This window comes from Thermobia domestica, chromosome 11 (genome assembly GCF_964235325.1).
Source record: "Thermobia domestica chromosome 11, izTheDome1.hap1.1, whole genome shotgun sequence".
Lineage (NCBI taxonomy): Eukaryota > Metazoa > Arthropoda > Insecta > Zygentoma > Lepismatidae > Thermobia > Thermobia domestica.
Window position 1 is genome coordinate 174,694,683 of NC_137464.1, and position 17,852 is coordinate 174,712,534.

General features: G+C 33.5%; 1 protein-coding gene across 1 annotated transcript in view; it reads right to left on the reverse strand.

Moving 5' to 3' along the window:
• Positions 1 to 12,029: 12,029 nt before the first annotated feature.
• Positions 12,030 to 17,852, reverse strand: part of Agps (alkyldihydroxyacetonephosphate synthase) — a 95,169-nt gene continuing 89,346 nt past the window's right edge. Inside the window, exon 12 of the mRNA XM_081731333.1 lies at positions 12,030 to 15,874. Coding sequence (XP_081587459.1) covers positions 15,537 to 15,874 — 338 coding nt within the window. The 3' untranslated portion in view covers positions 12,030 to 15,536. The remainder of the gene's footprint in view (positions 15,875 to 17,852) is intronic.

Below are 17,852 nucleotides of genomic sequence, written 5' to 3' on the forward strand. Positions count from 1 at the left end.
TCGGCTTGGGTTTTCTCCTATAATTTGAAATGTTTACAGCAGTTGTATTTTTATTTTGTGACGGTTGGGAAGTACCTCTGTTCTGAAAATGATTGATCTCATTATCAGATGATTTAATAGCCATTTCCGTGATTCCGTAATTTACCAACTTGCATATTTACTTCGTTGAATGAAATATGATCTCTAGCCATTATAGACATGATTTGTTTTTGTCGAGCTCTTTCCGGACATTCAACATTATCCGCTTCGTGCGGCAGACCACAATGAAAACATTTTGTTACGTTAGAGCATTGTGTAAATGGATGTGATTGAGCACAAGTTTTGCAAATTGTTGTTTTTGCTTTACAAGTACGGGAAGTGTGACCGTATCGTAGGCGTAAATGACATTGTCTTATAGCCGGGATATACGTTTCTAATTGCAATCTTAAGAAGAATACTTTAATGTGGAGTTGTAACTGTTGCGAGTTGAAAGTTATTATAATTGTGAAAGTTGAATTGTTTTGCCTTCATGTGTTCTATGTAAACATTTAATTGATATGATTGGAACGTCTGAGACTATTTTCTCTAAAAGTTCCTCTACCGGTACTTCCGGGTCAACATGTTTTACAACTCCTGTTGTATAAATTGCAAGTTCGGTATGTATGCCATCCAATTTTGTGATTTTAATATTGGATGACTTAAAAATGCATTAGCTGCTTTGCCAGAATTGAAAGATACTTTTAATAAATTTTTGCCTATTTTTTTGAAATTAGTAATGCCTTCTACTGAAACTCAGTAGAGTTTACGGCTAATTGCTATTAAGTGTTTCGTTCCCAGATCATCTTGATTAGATTTTATGAATACATAATAAGGAGCCACATGCTCTACAGTATAACGATTTTCAAGATATGTGTTTTTATTTACATAATCACCATTATTCTCTGAATGAACCATCGTATTATATTCATTCTTATCTGAACCTGTTTTTATTGGATTTCGTATGATTTGCGTATTTACATTATTGGTAATTTCATAGCTGATGAATTATCAGATATTTCTTTGTCTTTGGAGCTTGTTGAGTCTAAGCTCATAACGTCATTAGGCTGATTATCCGCCATCTTCATATTGAATTACAGGTATATTGACTTATAAGAATTAAAGTTTATACACTTCAGAAATTACACAATTAATAAACTACTTAATCTCTTAACACTAAAAGGAAAGGAAACTTTTGCCACCATAAACACCATATCAACATGCACATAGAAATGTCAAAAGATTGTTGTGATCTCATCCGGTTGCAAAGAACAGGACTCCGGTTAGGCTTATACAGTCACAGATAGGAATTCTTACAGTTTTGGGCTTCACAACTTCACTTTTACACCTTTTCCACTTCTACTGCAGTTTCTGGGTATAAATGTGAACTTTGGAACACTAAATAAAGTATATAGAGATATTTTGCACCACTAATAAACAAATATAACAACACATATCCACTATGTTGCTTGATTCGCCGCCATCTTTCCTCGAAAGTTATTCTATGATTCATGATTTTAGTACTATGAGCAACATTTTAAATATGAAAAAGAAGGCAATGGCAATAAATTGTGTGTCGTTTGCGCTTACTCAGCACACACATCAAAGGTGCCGACATGCTAACAATAAAGATCTGGGACAACACATTGTCTAATTAAATGAATAATTCTACACAATTAAACAAGATATAATACAACAAGAACATCTCGGCAGAAGCTCAGCCACGTCGGTGGTCTACCAGCGTTGGATCTCCCCATAAAACTTCGTAAATTGACCTATATTTGTACACTTTCTTAACACAACTATATATGTTTAACAGAGAAATTATTGATGTAATCTAAAAATTTGAATTTACACATCATCTGTACTGTTTCTTTTCTTAAGCTTAAAAAAACAATCTAGTTCTATCATTTTTTTTCTGTGAATATAGGTGGAGTTATTTTCAATTACTTATCGTTTTCCAGATGCAGAATAACACAAGTTCAATACTGCATAGACGTACTAGACCCCCCTGAAAAAGCTTTGGACAACACCCAACAGAAAATTTCTGGGTGCGCGCCTGTATCTGGGAAATACGTACATCATCTAATTAAATGAATACGTTATATAATAAAACAAATTAATAACTTCAACGGATTCCGTAATTCCGTTTCAACCTAATTTATTGAATGCAATGAGATTTAAAGTTTCTATGATTGGTGTGATCAACATGATTAATGAGCTAATAATATTTTTGTCATTTCGAAACATCCTAGTTAAGTTTCTTGTAACCTAATTGTATGTTCATTTTGTAATATTGTTTTATTATGGTTCCAACTACGCAAAAACGACTGAGTTATTTCACATTTTCGTTTTACAGTACTGTTTCATTGTGAATTTTTAGTTTATTCTAAAGTAAGATTATGCTTCTTTTTTTGCCACACTTTCGGCTGTTTAAATTATGATTACTTTAGATATGATATATACCGGTCACATCAACTAATTCTACGAAGTTAAGACGTCTGTGTGTGTTTATTTATCAGCGTTCAATTCTGTAATAACGTGAGAAGTCTTGCGAGATTCGTTGTGTGAGACTAGGCTTAATCCTCGTTCCGTTTCTCGTCTCGCAAAAATGTATGACTTCTCGTCTTGCAAAAGTAGTCGAGACGGCACTTCTCGTGGTCTCATGTCTTTCACAACCCAAAATTATTCACAAAATAACGGTGATGAGCGAAGGATTAATCTGTCACTGAAAGTTGGAAATATGATCACAATTAATTGTTATAATCTAAAGTTTGCTCAAAATTTTGAAAAATACGTTATCCACTTTTAAAATGTATGTGTTTGTGTGTTATATTTATTTTAATAGGTGGGAAGATGTAATGGGATCGGGGAATGACTATATAGAAATGATCTGAAAATAATAATAAATGGATTTCGTTTCACAGTGTGAAATCACGATAGTTTCAAACTATGTGAATCTAGTATTCAAATCTTAAGTAGTACATCTATAACACTGGTTGCAATAGAGGAATAAGATCAACACTGTTCATTGGAGAGCCATGTTTTATAGTTCATTCTCTTCAGCATGAAACAAGTTCTCTAGAGGTGCTATGTATTGGCGCCCATATTGTATTTGAAAACGGAAAATTGGGAAAAATTCCCTCCAAAAATACCTCCCATCAAATTTGGCCCCAGATAAAAGCACACAATCCAAATGTATCTTGAAAAATACTACAGGGGTTAAAAGTGAGTGTACCAAGTTTCGTTTTGATAGGCGGAATAGATATGAAGGGAAAGGTTGTATACAAATACGCTATGTATATATACAAAATCGAACCGATGACTTGACCTATAAAGAGAACAATATAAAAAGTATAAACACAATACTATTTATTGATATCAAGAATTGTACAACGTTTGCTTTGGAAAAGGATGTGCATTGCGGGCCATGCATGCGCTGTTTCTGTCATAGGTGTCCAAACTCATAAGCCCGACCGTCGCGAACTCGGCACTCGTGCTCAATAATTGAGCGCGAGCCCGAGCCTCAATTATAAAGTTAGCGCGAGTCCGAGTGAGAGTGAGGCCAGTCAAGAGATGTAAGTGTGAGCGCGAACCCAGTTTGGGGAAGTTGAGTTGAGTTGAGTTGATTTTGAGTTTTACGTCCCGTTCAGCAGCGAGGCTATAGGAGACGTGGACCTACTGATTAACGTGGAACCCGAACCACATGAGCTCCCGCCGGGAATCGAACCCGGATCTCCCACGCCAAAGGCGCGTATGCTAACCGCTTAGCCACGAAGGATCTCAGTTTGGGGAAGTGATCGCGAGCCCACTTAGAATTAGTGAGCGCGAGCCCATTCGAGGGAATTGAGTGCGAGCCCGTGTGATCGGAAGCCCAGTTAGGGAAAGTGATCGCGAGCTCAGTTAAGAGAAGTAAGCGCGAGTCGGAGTGAACGCGAACCCACTTAGGATTAGTGAGCGCAAGCCCAAGTGAGCGCGAGTCGGAGTGAACGCGAACTCCCTTAGGATTAGTGAGCGCAAGCCCATTCGAGAGAATTGAGTGCGAGCCCGTGTGTGAGAGAGTCCAGTTTTGGGAAGTGATCACGAGTCCAGTTGAGAGAAGTGATCGCGAGCTCGAGCTCGGTTGAAGGAAGTGAGTGCAAATCCGAGTAAGTGCGAGCCGAATTGAGGTAAGTGATCGTGAGTCCAGTTGAAAGAAGTGTGCTCGAGCGCGAGCGAGCCTAGCGCAAAATGTTCATCTATGATTTTTGTCCACGCTGTATTTGCATGCGCTGTTTTTGTCCATGCGCGGTTTTTGTTCATATGCTGTTTCTTTCCACGCTGTATTTTCATGCGCTATTTTTGTCCTTGCGCTGTTTTTATATACGCGGTATTTGTGTGTGCTGTTTTTGTACACGCGCTGTTTTTGTCCTTATATTTAACTAGGAAGAGTGTCAATTATGCAACCTGAAATACAGTAAAGACATTTGGGTTGTCAAACTTAAGGGACTTCTGCTGTAATTGTTCCTGAATCATCTTTCCTAAGGATGTCTATAAAAATTGTTAACAATCTGTGGAAGTAGTTCTCAACCTAATTCCTATCTTGACCCGCTCGTGTGAGTGCAAGCCCGAGTGACTACGAGCCTAGTCGAGAGAGGTGAGTGCGAGTCCAAGTGACCGCGAGAACAGTCGAGGGAAGTGGTCGGAAGCGCGAGCCCAGTTGAAAGTGATCTCGAGCGCGAGCGATCCTAGTGCAAAATATTCATCTTTGGTATATATATATATATATATATATATATATTGACAACAAATACTGTGTTTCGGGGCTAATATGCAGGGATGTACAACTAAATGACACAGTATTAGTTGCTTCTACCTACTATCTGAAGTAGGTAGGAATACATTAACACTACTATCTCCACCAACCTACTGCGTAGGATTTTTCATAGAACAACATGCGAAAGGTGATTAAATTAATTATCACTGAGACTGTTTAACTTTAGAGTATTCATCTATTAATTGATCTTTTAAAGTAGAGTTTAATAGGATGTTGTGATGTGAATTATTAGGTAAAACTATTAAATCACATTTCATATAACTGTTGATGAATTGGTCAACGTTAGAATATCAGAGATGTATTATAACATACCTCGATGAACTGGATTCGAACTTCTGGCTACGAAGTTCGTCTTCTAGCTTCCTCACAGTGAATGGATGTCCACTGGAAATGTTGTTAACAGCTGATTCCCAATAGTGGCTCTATCGAGAATAATACTTGGAGACTAACACCAAGACTCCTCCAAGACTGATCCTGGAGACTGATCCCAATTCAGTCAGACATAAGCTTTTTATCATCGTGTTCATGATGACGAATTTGTTGTTCCTTGATTACAAATTCTGAAACTTCTACATCTCTGAGCCGAAATTGTGCTGAATCACAATTTCTGCATTTTCTCTCATTAACCAAATTCTCCAGACAGCTTATGTCTGCGAAATTCACACTTTTACCTAATTTTGATAATGTTTACATGTTGACATAAATTCTACAACGTTTTACATTTATTTGTTTCGTATTTGTTTTTGTTATTCTTACGACACTGCAGACTCGTGTCTATTCCTTCAAGAAAACAACAAGCATCAGCAATGCGTAATACGATGTTATAATATGTCTGCAACCTAATTACAACAATTTAAATTATAAACAAACATTTTACTATTTCCTTCTAAAACCAATTAATGAGATTGAATAAATTTAGATCTTAAAATCTTCCAGAATTTTGGCGTACCGTGACACGCATACCGTGACACGCCCCCACTTTAAACTGAGGCATGTCCGATGACGACTAGATCTTTGAAGAAGATCGGCTTTCGGAGAACTCACTGTATATAAAAATTTCAAAGTTATTAATTCATGTTAAAATTACAAAATAAATCTTTTAAATTGAAAGCCAAAATTATACTGTTTCGAAAAACAAACAAAAATTAATGATTAATTCATTTTCACGGATTCTTTTTTTTTTTTTTTTTTTTAAAGTTCAATCAATTCTTTTCTACTTATGAATCCAAACCTGTTTGATAACAGTATACTGCATGTATCTGCCATCTGTTGTAGAAACTCAACACTACTTGAACTTTGTCTATCATCAACACACTAACGAATGTTTCCAACCTAAGTCCTTTCTTAGGGAAATTGAAACTGATATACTGGTATTTAATTTATATATACACACACACTATAGTATATTTCTATGCACTTTCACTATGATTTTTCATCTTAAATTCACCAAAACACTCATACACTAACACAAACAGCATTATAGTTTCAGCAAACTTGACCCAAATTGATCAACATAGTTGGCAACTCAATGTCAACTCCGCGTCAACGCTTTTATGATAAAGTGATGATCTTAGCAAAACTTCATCTTTCTTCTCCTCCTTCTCCGACTTCCATTTAACCTTGACCAGATTATGTATCCGCTCAACGTGTAAAACGTCCTTCCAACACATAATGATCCACGTCCACTCTTTGTCTATTCACTCTTACATTCTTACTGCATGAAATAATACCACCTCGATATCCGAATTAACCAATTCACAGTGCAAATGTGAAACAAATGTGATTCTGAATATATTACTTGTTTTTTTTTTTTTAATTAAATGTGCATTTTTCAAATACGTGATGTGTGATTACTTTTACGTGTGTGACAGTGTTATATTTTTTTTTCACATCCTTTACTCTTATATACATCATCTCTACTTTTTAATGGTAAGTACCCTACTTTTTATTATTTCTATTAGTTGATATTATTTATTAAATTTAACACTATTTATAATACTATACATGTCTTATTTAAAAATATTTTTATTCCTATTATTAATTATGTTTCCCGTAACCTATTTTCTTTAATTATTCTTATTATTAAATCACTCATTTTATTACAATTCGCTGTACGCAAAACATATTTACAGATTCGGGATTTTTACTGATGCAGATTCATATTTCCATGAATCTGGGAATAGGCTTTGGATGATTACTTGCGGCCTTCCTCGCAAGACATCTATAAATAACATTTTGCATACAGTTACTTTATTTATTTATTTAACTTTCGTTACTACTATTTATTCATTTATTAAAAATTATTAAATCTCCATTCTTCTCCATACTCAAAAATATTTTATTATGTATTTATCTATTTAAGTTTGTCAAAATCGGGTATAAAATTAAATAAAAATTGATATATCTAGATGTTATATCGATAATCAATAGTACATTTATTGTACTCCATAATCGTCTATTCTTAGGTCTTAACTTAAACGTTTTTAGTCGCTGGCCTTGCAACATAAAAACTATCCAAGCTATTGTCACTTTCAGGTTTAATCAATAATATAATAATAATTAATCATATAATATAATAATAATCTTAATAATAATGTAATGTTAATAGCGCTAAATAATACTTAATTAATTCATTTTGCCAAATGGCCTAAGCTTTGAAACGATATCTCCGATCAGTTTAATAAACATGATACTTTAACTCGTCTCTTAATGTTCTGTCTCTATTAAGGGTTTCTTAGCTGACTGCATATAGCAAAGTCCTATTTTCCCTAAAAATATCTCTTATAGTAAGCTTCTTTATTCCTTATAGCTATAGCTAGAGCCCTCTATATTTCAACTAGTATATATATCTATTCTTTGCTTACTCATTTACTTATTTATTTAGCTAGCTTCTTTTTTCTTTTTTTTTTAACATTACTATAATATAATCATAAGTTTAATAATATAATAATCATAATAATAATTAATAATTAATACTTGTCAATTCCTGTTATAATAAAAATTCTTCAAGATTAATCAAAATCTTGACTGACATATTCGTAATGAACTATCTATTAATCTATTTTTCTATTAAATTAGCTATCTATTATCTTTATCTATTTTCCTACTCTCTTTCTCTTTCCAGATCTTTCCATCTCTCCTCTTTCTCATTTTCTCATTCCTTAATTAAATGCTTGTGATTAGTCTATTTTCTACCTTACCTTATCCTAGAACTTAACTATTCTAACTTGAAACGCTAGATAGCAAGTCTTATTTTCTCTATTCCTCATTTCCTTAAACATTTAAATTATTACTATGCCTACAATCCAATAATAAAAAAAAAAATTCACAATTTTAATCTTTCTAGATACTCAGCTAAATAGGTAAGATTCACGCAAAAAAAAAAAATTTCACTGCTTTGCGAAACGACAAGTGGGTATCTAATTCCTCTCTGTACCGCCTTAATGTCGCCGAAGACTTATGTGTACATTAATTTTCGTGAGAGGTTTGGTGCACTCCCAGTTCAACGTCACGAAAATGTGATTTCTAACCTACCTAGATTTCCTATCAAGAATTTCCTAATTACGATGAATATATTTACTATATTTTAAAAACTTAATCACTACACATTTAAATATCATCAATCATTTTTTTTTCATTCTATCTTGCCTTTCTCTCTATTCTTATTTACTAATATACTCTTTTTTTTTCAGATAGCTTCTTAGTCATAACTACTTTCTCCTTTATTATCTCGTTATTTAATCATACTTACACTTTAAATTCATATTTCTTTAATGATGTATCGTTTATTATGTCGTACAGACATCTTTATTTATTAAATTAAATTCTCATATTTATTAAATTAAATCTTAGTATTTACTTCTTTTTAAATTCATTTTTAAGTTACTAATAATTAATAATTACACCCATTTAAATTTTACTAAAAATATAACAATATGCAAAACCTTAACCCTGTAACCTAAATATAATTATTATAATAATGACTAACCTATTCTTAAAACTACTTATAATTACTCTGACTATAATCTTACTTAACTACTTATATATATATTACCTTATCCCATAATATTAATCTTACAAATATAACTACTAAGTCTATATACATTTTAATGACTTTGTCTATCCTCTATTTACATGTCTAAATATGAATACTTATCATAGCATCCAAGCATGTCGCTGGATAAATAACAATGATGACAGCACTGCTGCTTTAAAAACAACATTTCTACAACTATTAAGCCTAATTTTATCACCCAGTGAGGGCGGGTGGTGCGGGTTAATTTACCCTTATGGCCTATAGCCATTATTAAAGGCTAGTGACTATACTCTTATTTAAACCTAATGACAACTTACTATCGTAACGGGAATCGAATCCGTTGGTTCGATTCTTATCCTAATCATGATGGCTAATCAAACCTAACGCATGTTATTACTTTTACACATTACTCTTGGCTTGCGACAGGTAATTACCGGGAATCGAACTCCTAAGCATCTGCACCATGACAACAATTACTGTGCTTTGGGGCTAATATGCAGGGATGTACAACTAAATGACACAGTATTAGTTGCTTCTACCTACTATCTGAAGTAGGTAGGAATACATTAACACTACTATCTCCACCAACCTACTGCGTAGGATTTTTCATAGAACAACATGCGAAAGGTGATTAAATTAATTATCACTGAGACTGTTTAACTTTAGAGTATTCATTTATTAATTGATCTTTTAAAGTAGAGTTTAATAGGATGTTGTGATGTGAATTATTAGGTAAAACTATTAAATCACATTTCATATAACTGTTGATGAATTGGTCAACGTTAGAATATCAGAGATGTATTATAACATACCTCGATGAACTGGATTCGAACTTCTGGCTACGAAGTTCGTCTTCTAGCTTCCTCACAGTGGATGGATGTCCACTGGAAAAGTTGTTAACAGCTGATTCCCAATAGTGGCTCTATCGAGAATAATACTTGGAGACTAACACCAAGACTCCTCCAAGACTGATCCTGGAGACTGATCCCAATTCAGTCAGACATTAGCTTTTTATCATCGTGTTCATGATGACGAATTTGTTGTTCCTTGATTACAAATTCTGAAACTTCTACATCTCTGAGCCGAAATTGTGCTGAATCACAATTTCTGCATTTTCTCTCATTAACCAAATTCTCCAGACAGCTTATGTCTGAGAAATTCACACTTTTACCTAATTTTGATAATGTTTACATGTTGACAAATTCTACAACGTTTTACATTTATTTGTTTCGTATTTGTTTTTGTTATTCTTATGACACTGCAGACTCGTGTCTATTCCTTCAAGAAAACAACAAGAATCAGCAATGCGTAATACGATGTTATAATATGTCTGCAACCTAATTACAACAATTTAAATTATAAACAAACATTTTACTATTTCCTTCTGAAACCAATTAATGAGATTGAATAAATTTAGATCTTAAAATCTTCCAGAATTTTGGCGTACCGTGACACGCATACCGTGACAATATATAAAATTTTCTTTAAAGTCCTAATAATACAAATAATAAAAAACTGCGAACGAATTCAAATAAATTATAAGCGCCCAACCTTCTATTCATATTGAAGAAAACGAACGCATGGAAAGAGTTGCAAGTGGCAGACACTTATTTCATAAGAAAGGTTCATCGTTTTACTCTCGTTTGCTTCCATAAGTAGAGGTATCGAATGTTCGGATCCGTATCAGGCAGTAATTTAATGAATTTCATTGTACAGAAGAGGCTTGATTTGGTAACAAATGAAAATTATATTTCCATAATAATGAACTGCAATCTTACGGTACATCCTTTGATTTATTTTACGTCGCACTTAAATTTTCGGGCGGTTGAAACAAATGGTTAAATATACTTTTATGCTAATTTTCTCAACTATCCCTAACATTAAGTTGAGCTCCAAATGATTTTAAAAATCGTGCAATAACCATTCAATTACATGTATGGTCACTTCCCATTTTCTTCTTCGTATCAGAACAATCATATACAGTAACGAAACAAAACGAAAAATGGACTATGTCTAATGCCTTTTAATGTTTTTATATTCTGACAACTATGTAATGTAATGAAGAAAGCCACTGATGTCTCTCTTCACAAGAACAGTTAGCAATTACGTACTAGTATCTATTAGTAAACCTATACCTAGTATCTGCACGAAATCGACATTTTAATGCAATATTACAATAAATTACTGTGAAGTTTTTGACTGGATAATCAATGCTTCATTTTTGAAGAAACTGTTACATTGTTATATATGGACAATTTCACTATTACCTTCCAAAGTATGAGAGCTAAGTAACATTTAATTGTTAGTTTATATTGCATTCTAAATAAAAAAGTTGGGACTAAACGTAAATGGTAACCAAATAATATTCGAAATTTTGTTTGCCAGGAAATTGTTTGCAGACAAATTATCAATAAAACAAAAAGATTGAAATAAGATTATTGTATTTAGTCAGTAACAGCTATGTTGGACCTTCGAAAAAGCTTAAGCATTAAATAATTTCGTGGTTATAATCTTGATTTTTTTAAATTTACATTGAACGAACTTTCAGTTATCAAAAATTACTTGCAATATGTTACAGTTACTGATTACTGTTTTCGTAGGTCTATTTAATCGAGATTCAGACATGTAATATGGCTTTATTTTATAAATATCACGTTAGGCTAGACACTTGATTGACAATTTTCTTCAGGAGAAGGCTTGATCAAAGAGGCGGTTTTGGATAAAATCTACAGATTCAAGTGACATTCGATTTTAACCCAAGTATCGAATTTCATAATCATTCTTGAAGACAAAATATTGTTTTTTTTTTGTTTTTTTTTATTCATTTTACAGCTGAAATTACTTTCCATATGGCATAACTGACGTATTATTGCAGTAAACATATGATGCATGTCAACAACAGCTCCTTCGTGGCTAAGCAGTTAGAGTACGCGCCTTTGGCGTGGGAGACCCGGATTCGATTCCCGGCGAGATCTCATGTAGTTCGATTCCACGTTAATCAGTAGGTCCCAGCTCATATAGCCTCGCTGCTGAAAGGAACGTTAAACTCACAATCAACTCAACTCTTCAATATAACAAAAAAAAACTTTTACGGATTTAAAACTAGTTTTTTTGTTTTTTTAATTGGGCAGATTGGTGTGGATCAATAAACAAATAAATCAATAAACCAATTAAACTCATTTATTTAATGGGCACTTTTTTTTATTATTAGTACTGATAATTAGGTTACGCATAGACTGATAATCAATTATATCAAGGCAATCCAACATTTCAGATCATTTGTACCCATGCATTACAATTTGAAAACAATTTCATTTCTTTTGCCTTTGTGCGTAAGAAATTTCAGCTGCCAACACAATGTCAGTTCTAATTTCATTTACAGAATTCTCAATAGCAATACTATAAACATCTAACATATTTGAATTCATTTCTCTCTTTTGGTGTAATATGATTTTATAAATACTTAAAATATTAGTAGTAATAACGTGTTTTACTTGGACTTGCACGTCGCAATAACATGAATTTACTGGTGACTCAGTTTTTTTTTTCTTTTTTTTTCGTTGAATTAAATATCTCGTATGTGTTTTCAACCCTGCTTCAGGTATAAGCATAAAGTGTGTATACACGCATTTATGCTGTTAGGAAAAAAAACCTAAGTATTTTGGATAACAGTTTTGCCCTTGAACGAAAAACTAGTGAAATATGTAATTACAACTTCATGGCACTACATAATACTAATCTGACATTTTAAAATTACAAACATGTATTTTTAGTATTTATAAGCACATTTACTTGTAAAAGTGTTCTAAAAATAAAAGCATGATCAGAATACAAATTAATAGTAATATTGTTTTATTGTTGCAAAAGTGCACTCACTGGTCCGTATGTTGTAAGAAAAGAAAAATACTTTAACATACTGTAATATGTTAAAGTAAATACCTTATTTATGTTAACTTAAATATGGTGATACAACAGTAGGAAACTGGTGAAGTCGTGTACTATTTACACTTGTATCATACATTAAGGTAACACAGAGGAAATCAATTTAAACGAAACGAAATATACATTTCAAAATTTAACATATTTCAATTTTCTCTGAAGGAACCTAAAGAAGGTAACTTATTGGTCTTGGTGATAGAATGCACTGGGCCTATTATTACACAGCTACATGTAATAAGTTTCCAAAATACTTCCACGGATTCCAATTAAGATCATCAATTTCTCAAAATATGACTATGCGTACCGAAAAGCGAAATGTGATAATCAGCCAATAGTTTGATGAATAGAATTAGTTCATTCAGTAGGAACATCAGTCTTACCAAATTCTGCAGCTTGTTCATCTCAGACTTTAAATACAAGGATCAATTAATTGAAAAGAGACCATCCCATACAAGTATAGAAAACGATGATTTATCCTAAAATAAATCAGTATTAGAGTTCAGGCACCTATCCCAGTGTATTAACAAATCGTGAGTGGCCATGCTATAGGAAGCTGCTTCTGAAACCATGGTACCACATCTTCCACAACAAATAGTGTTGCCTAAAGAGATTTCCCACACATCCCTCGTTTCAGTATCTGAGCTACACGGAGGATGATTATGTTATCACCCACTTGACTTTAGAGAGGTCTCTTGCACAAAGCCTGGCTTTATCCGGACAATTAGTACCATAGAAGGATTTACTTACGTTCTACTTAGATACATTTGGTCTCTCATCGAAGATTATTAGTGAAGTAACATTTATACTATTGCAGTATGATCATTGTGCACCCTAGGACTATGGGGTAGACTCTTTTCAATTGATTGCATGTATGTTCCATTTTTTTTAATTGAAGAGTTATTTATATAACACTATAATATAACTAAAATAATAAGATAAGATTGTTGACGTATTAATATTGTTAGTTTCATTTAGCTAAATTACTCATCCTGTGAAGCGAGCACATAGTATGATAAATAAAAGCAAGTAAATAGGATGATTATTTCATTATGAAATCTTGCATATATTAAGTATATACGATATTTAGGCAACCTATTAAAATGAAATGAAATATTAAGTTTAACGTCCCGTGTTATGCCCCTTGGGTTTCTTTAAAAAAAAAAGAGTGATTGATAAATGCTAATGAATGGTTATGAAATCAAGGAAAACAAAATGCATGTAGAAAGTCTGTACAAGTATGTTCATCCAACACACAGCTTACACCAGGTTCGAACTTATTAAACTGTTTTGCAGAAATGAGCGCTTTACACAAAAATGCACGAAAGCAAAATAACCTTCTATGAAGTATCAACTGTGTATTAGGTACTGAAAAGTAACTATCTGACACATTTGACACGTAACGTTTTGTTTCTACTAATGCTAAAAAGAGGCTGAAAAGGAAGTTCGGATCAACGCACACTGAAGAAAAATGTGGAAACTATTTGGCTTCTAGGAATTTGGTATAAGGAGTTGCAAGTTTATATGTACAAACTGTTTATATCTGCAAAGCTCTCACGTGTTTACATTGACTGATAAAGACAACGCAATGATTTCCTAAGAGAAAAGTCGTGTATAACTGAAGCGTTGAAACTTCATGTACAACGTGTACGACACAAGCTCGACATTTGATTCATTATTAAAAAAAATTTTAAAAAAACTTTAACTAAAGCAATATTATTAATTAACTCAAGATGTTATGTATACTAACATACCTTGTAGTACAAACATAGCAGACTTATAGGAAAGAGTTCTGATGAGGCACACAAAGTAATTCGGAACATTCAAGGTGTGAAATCTTAAACGTTTCCCGTCCCATATTTTCATCTACATGCATTTCCAATCAGAAAAATAGGACGATGAAATTGAGTTTATTATTAATGCATATGGTTAAGATCACCGTAAATTAATTTTCACATTGTTACAACATTGCTCTTTACATATCCATTCCAATTCTGTATTCCTTTCAATTATAACAACTAGTTTAAAACCTGTTGTAAAGACATAAATGTTCGATATTCTTCAAAACCACGAATCATTCTTTCCTCGTTTTAGCATTACACTATAGATGACTAAAAATTGTAACTTTTGATCGCACACAACTAGAAACTCACATCATGAATGATTGCATAGTCAATTGCTATCTGACATTTATTCAATAATGACCACTGATTTACGACGTACAAAACAACTGAAAACTGTGATAAAGTTTGCAGGCATGATTCGTGCAAACATAGTACCGATTGAATGGACATTTGGTAATCATTTCTTTGGTATTAATAGCTTACAAGAAAGCCTTAAGAAAATAAATTGCTTGTTTTTTCTGCGTACAAAATAGATAAAAAGATTTGTTCACATTAAAAAGTACGAATATAAATCGTATTGTTTACATGCTTTGTATGTGTAAAGCTTTAGCTATAATGTGTCAGGAAGACAACTCTATACAACTATATTATTAAGACGGCAACATACCTTATACACATAAATCTGCTAAATATCAAAGTATTATCTTGATACACTTTTACATATACACACACATGCATACATTTATGGCAAACATTTAAACCCGGCAAATGTAAACATACCTGAAATAATACACACACAAAATGGAATGCCTTGATTGATAACAAAAGATACTTTGGCAACAATTACTAAACGTATGACTAAATAACAAAGCACTTTTCCTACAACAGCTCATAAATGGCTTTTTGGTGTATTTGGAACAAGATTGCCAGTAGCAAAAATATTTTTAGGATCCACTTGACTCTTAATTGCTCGATAAAGAGCTACACCAGGTTCCGACACATGAGATGCGTACCACTTCTGTCGTATTTTTCCTACACCATGATGATGTGATATACTTCCTCCACTGGCGAGTATTTCATCCCGAGCAATGGATTCAATTTCTTCATAGGTGTGTAATGGATCTGGAATTCCAAGACCATTGAATGCGAAGTAAAAATAAACACAAGAACCAGAATCGTACGTCTGAGTAACTCGGCAGCTAATCAGGAAATGATTTATTCCACGAGCTAAAATATAAAAGAATAACATCACTAAAGCATTTTCTAACAATATGAATTATTACTACAGATTTAAAAGGATGAGAATAATGTTCATTATTCGTATCATTATTGGTATTTTAATGTAAATGTAAATATAATTTGCCTTCTTCCCTGATTAGATGAAGTGTGTCTTGAGGAAACAACAGCAGTTCTTCTAGTAGTCAAAAGTTGGTGAAAATTATAGTGATTGGTAAGCCAGCTTGACGTTAATGCTAAGACTGGTCAGAGTGACTTAATCGCTGGAACAATATGAACAAAACAAGACATGAATCAAGTAATTAGACACTATCCTGATTACCATTCTGAGACAATAATGACTTCAGATGTAACAGGACCAAATATTCTACATCCCATAGATACAAGAGGAAAAGAGGAAATAGGAAGATATACGAGGGGGAGTTCGAAAATAAGTTTCCCCTCTTATTTTCCCCAGGAAAGCAAAAAGCACTGGGGGAAACAAGACAGCAGTTGCACGCGCAACACACCCAGACACAAGTACGTATCGTTCGCCCGCGATCCTGCAGATGGCGCCGTCGGAACGCCTGCCCAAAGTAGAGACGAGTCTCTCAATCTCAGAAGCTACGGAGATAAGGCATGTTTTGACGTCGTGCTCAAAGGAGGAAGTGCGAGCGGTTGTCCTCTATGAATGGGCACGTGGCGTATCAAGAGCAAAAATCCTTAAGCGGCTTGTGGAAGTCTATGAGTCTGATGTGATGTAGAAACAAATGGTACGGAAATGGTGTTGCCAATTCAGTGAGGGACGGCAACAAGTGCTGGACACACCAAGACCTGGAAGGACGTGTACGGCCACTATAGACGAAAATGTCAGGATGGTGGATGACATAATTAATGAATGGAAGCAATGCTGAAGTAACAGAAGCTGTTCAACGCTTCTTCCATACGCAGAGCCCTGAGTTTTTCCTGGAGGTGTTTTTGAAGTATATAGACCGATACGACAAATGTCTCAATGTACGTTGTACTTACGTGGAAAAATAAAGGTACGTTTGATCTTTAATGTCACTTGCTACTTTTGGTCTTGCATCCCCACTTCTATCCACAGAGGCTGAGGAACCTTATTTTCGGACTCCCTTTTGTACATAGACTTTAAGAAAGACTATAATTCGGTTAAGAGACTGCTATATCGTACAATATTATTACCATATAACGAAATATATATATTCAAATACGAGACAGACAGCAATCAATAAATTTCACTGAGATGAACAAAACAAATACGGGTAACTGTAAGTCCTCATATGTATGTTTCAACAAAATGAAGATTATTTTTAAAACCTAAAATATCATGTTGCACGATAACCACGCCTCTGATACTGAAGTATCCCCTCATCAAGCTTTTCAATATGACACTAATAAGATGACAGTACATAGTATGGCTAATGAAGTATGGCTCATATTAAGATTAACTCTTTAAGTTTTCTTTCACTATAATATTGTTCAAAGATGAGATATATAAATCGATAGATTACTCCTAGGAGAACAAAATAATATACTTGGAAGTAAATGTTCATGCGTAGTTCATTCGGAGAAAATGAGCAAAACGAATTTTTTGTGGCATACGTTAGAAAGTATGTCGCTCGTTGCCAATCTGATGCAGTTGACAGCTTTTCATTTTTCTGGAATACATTATTTATTTATTTATTTCTGCCATGTATGAAAAATATGCACTTTTAAGTAGCAGACTGTATCTATTGTTCTTTGATTTCTTCTAACAATGACAAACGTACTCCCAACAGTGACGGACATACTTGTAAAAGCGTTGTAATAAAAATAAAAAGAAATGTTGGGAATGAAGCTATGGCTTACGGACCAAAGATGTTACAGAACTTGGCACATGTCTCTGTATGAAACGATAGTTGTTAAGGAATGCACTGTGCAAACAAATCAGTGTTGGATCAAGTTGAATTGAGTCGAAGGAAGATAGATA